This window comes from Cynoglossus semilaevis, chromosome 18, assembly GCF_000523025.1.
Source record: "Cynoglossus semilaevis isolate Cse_v1.0 chromosome 18, Cse_v1.0, whole genome shotgun sequence".
Classification (NCBI taxonomy): domain Eukaryota; kingdom Metazoa; phylum Chordata; class Actinopteri; order Pleuronectiformes; family Cynoglossidae; genus Cynoglossus; species Cynoglossus semilaevis.
The window spans coordinates 8,871,587-8,873,871 of NC_024324.1; the positions used below are offsets into that span (position 1 = coordinate 8,871,587).

Sequence of the window (2,285 nt, forward strand, 5' to 3'; positions counted from 1 at the left end):
GAACTGAATGAAATAAAGCTTTTTATTGTAATTCTATGACGCATTTATGGTTTAACACTTTTTAAAAAATAATAATAAATATATTCTACATTATTTACGTCTAATTACCACTAAACCCAACTCGAACAACGGCTGCTTGTACTCACAGTGGCCAGCCCGTGTCGCTGTGTTCTCGGCAACAGCGCCGTCCATGGCTGCGACTGCTATTAAAACATGCTTCAAGTCTCCAAAACAAACATTCATTACCTGTCAAGTTTCGGCTCCTAGCTCTCTCTCTCTCTGTCTGTGTTTTCTACATCTCTGTTGCTGCACTGACGCGGAAAATCCACAGCGGAGTAGAGGTGCGGCGCAGCTTCTTTGACTTGTTTGAAAGAAGTTATTCTTTTAAAACACCAGCAGCTGCAGCGTAGGTGTGCAGTGCCAAACTGGGACCACGCTGACACAAGCACCGCCGCTGTGTGTTCGGCAGGCGTGTCCCGGTGCAGTCACCAAACAAATCCTCCTCTCCCCGTACGCTGAGCGGCTGTCAAAAATGATGCCTTCAGGGACGTCTCGAAAATTCTTAGTTATCAGGAAACAGGAAACTGTTATTATTATTATTCGATTATTAATATTATTATTGCTGTTACCACTATTATAATTAAAACACTGAATAGAAGTAAGACAAAAATACGATGTAAATATAGCCATTAATAACTGCTATAAAATGATAAAAGTTAAAATAATGAAAATAAAAATAAAAATAATGCACATTTAGCCTCACCATAACTAAAAATTGCAATAACAAACCAAAATTTAGAAAATTACCATAAAACCTTAACTGGTTGTGATCGCTGTGGTTATTAATAGTTGAACGAAACGTACTTATTTGCTCAATTTGACAAAAAAAAAAAACATGATTATATCTTAATTAAAACGATAACTTATAATGTATATTATAGTTGTAGGTTATTAATATTATTAGTTATTAATACTAGTATTCATACTGGAATAATCATAGGTAATAATAAGGTAATGTTTTTTATCAATTTCTATGTTTTAAGTATTATTTTATTCAATAATTTTATCATGGTTTAGAGAGAAAAAAGAACAATAAGTTAAATCATTTGACTATCAATCAGCAAAACTTAATTATGGCCACAAGGTGGCAATGTAAACTCAATAAACCTTTGCCAGAGAACTCACTTCAAGGAAAGCTAGTGTGTTGAGATAGTGAGACATGTTTCTCACCTTGTTGGTCAAGACAAGTTTTTTTTTTTTTTAAATTAATCACCATAAATACTGACTGATTACTGTAAAGCTCTGTGTGCAGTGTTTACACACTTACATTGGTCTTTCCATCTGCTGAGCTACAGCATGGAGGATCGGTCCACCAGGCCTCCTTCATCCCTGTCTGTCCCATCTTCGGAGCCACGCTGATGCCCAGTCTGATCCAAGGACAATGGAATTTACCCAAACGAACAACTGCTCCGACAGGCGGGCCCTCGTCTGTTCTGACGGGTCTGCCATTGCTGCACAGAAGGCAGACAGGCAGGCAGGTGGATTGACAGGGGGGAACGAGCAGGAGACCGGGCCCCGTACACTCAGGCCCCTCGGCATATCCAGGCCGGCATGTGTCCTCTGTGGTCGCCAGCAGGGATACACACAAACACAGACACAAACACAGACACAAACACAGACACTCAGGCATGTCAGCAGCCCCAGCCGGCACAAGCAGATGTTTTTCTGGGTATTGTTGTTCTGCCTCTCTGGTAATTGTTTTCCGTCAGGGCTGGCCAGTGGGAGAAGGTGCCAGGTTGTGTCTGTGGGAAGGAGTTATGGAGAGATGGAGAGACAGAGAGTGTATTATCAATCAGCCATGGCTCTGGAGAGAGTGTATTATCAATCAGCCATGGCTCCGGAGGCTGTTTCACACACACACACAGCTCTTTTCTTTAGCTGCGTGTGGCTAAAACAAAAGCAGCAAAACAAGTACAATGGCATATGAATAAAATTCTAACAGTTTGAATTGTTATACTTTTAACAGCATTGCATTAGTCGTTAACAGGGTACCTGCAGTTCTTAAGAAAAAAACTAGGTGGCACACAAACACAGTGGACTCAAACACATGTACTGTAGGTAGTACACAACAAATAATTATGAAGAAACAAATATGAAAAGATTCAAACATTTGAGGGTCAAGACGTGGCCCCCAGACCATGCTTTGGACACAGTCGTAGGTAAACAGGGAAGGAAAATGAACTAGTTATCGTTGTGACGCTGCAAAGAATGAAATGTGACTCCAG

General features: G+C 40.4%; 1 protein-coding gene across 1 annotated transcript in view; it reads right to left on the reverse strand.

The window, feature by feature from the left end:
* Positions 1-2,285, reverse strand: part of rbms3 (RNA binding motif, single stranded interacting protein) — a 307,360-nt gene that overhangs the window by 278,014 nt on the left and 27,061 nt on the right. Inside the window, exon 5 of the mRNA XM_025065109.1 lies at positions 1,328-1,802. Within this exon, the coding sequence (XP_024920877.1) occupies positions 1,328-1,690 (363 nt within the window). The 5' untranslated portion in view covers positions 1,691-1,802. The remainder of the gene's footprint in view (positions 1-1,327; positions 1,803-2,285) is intronic.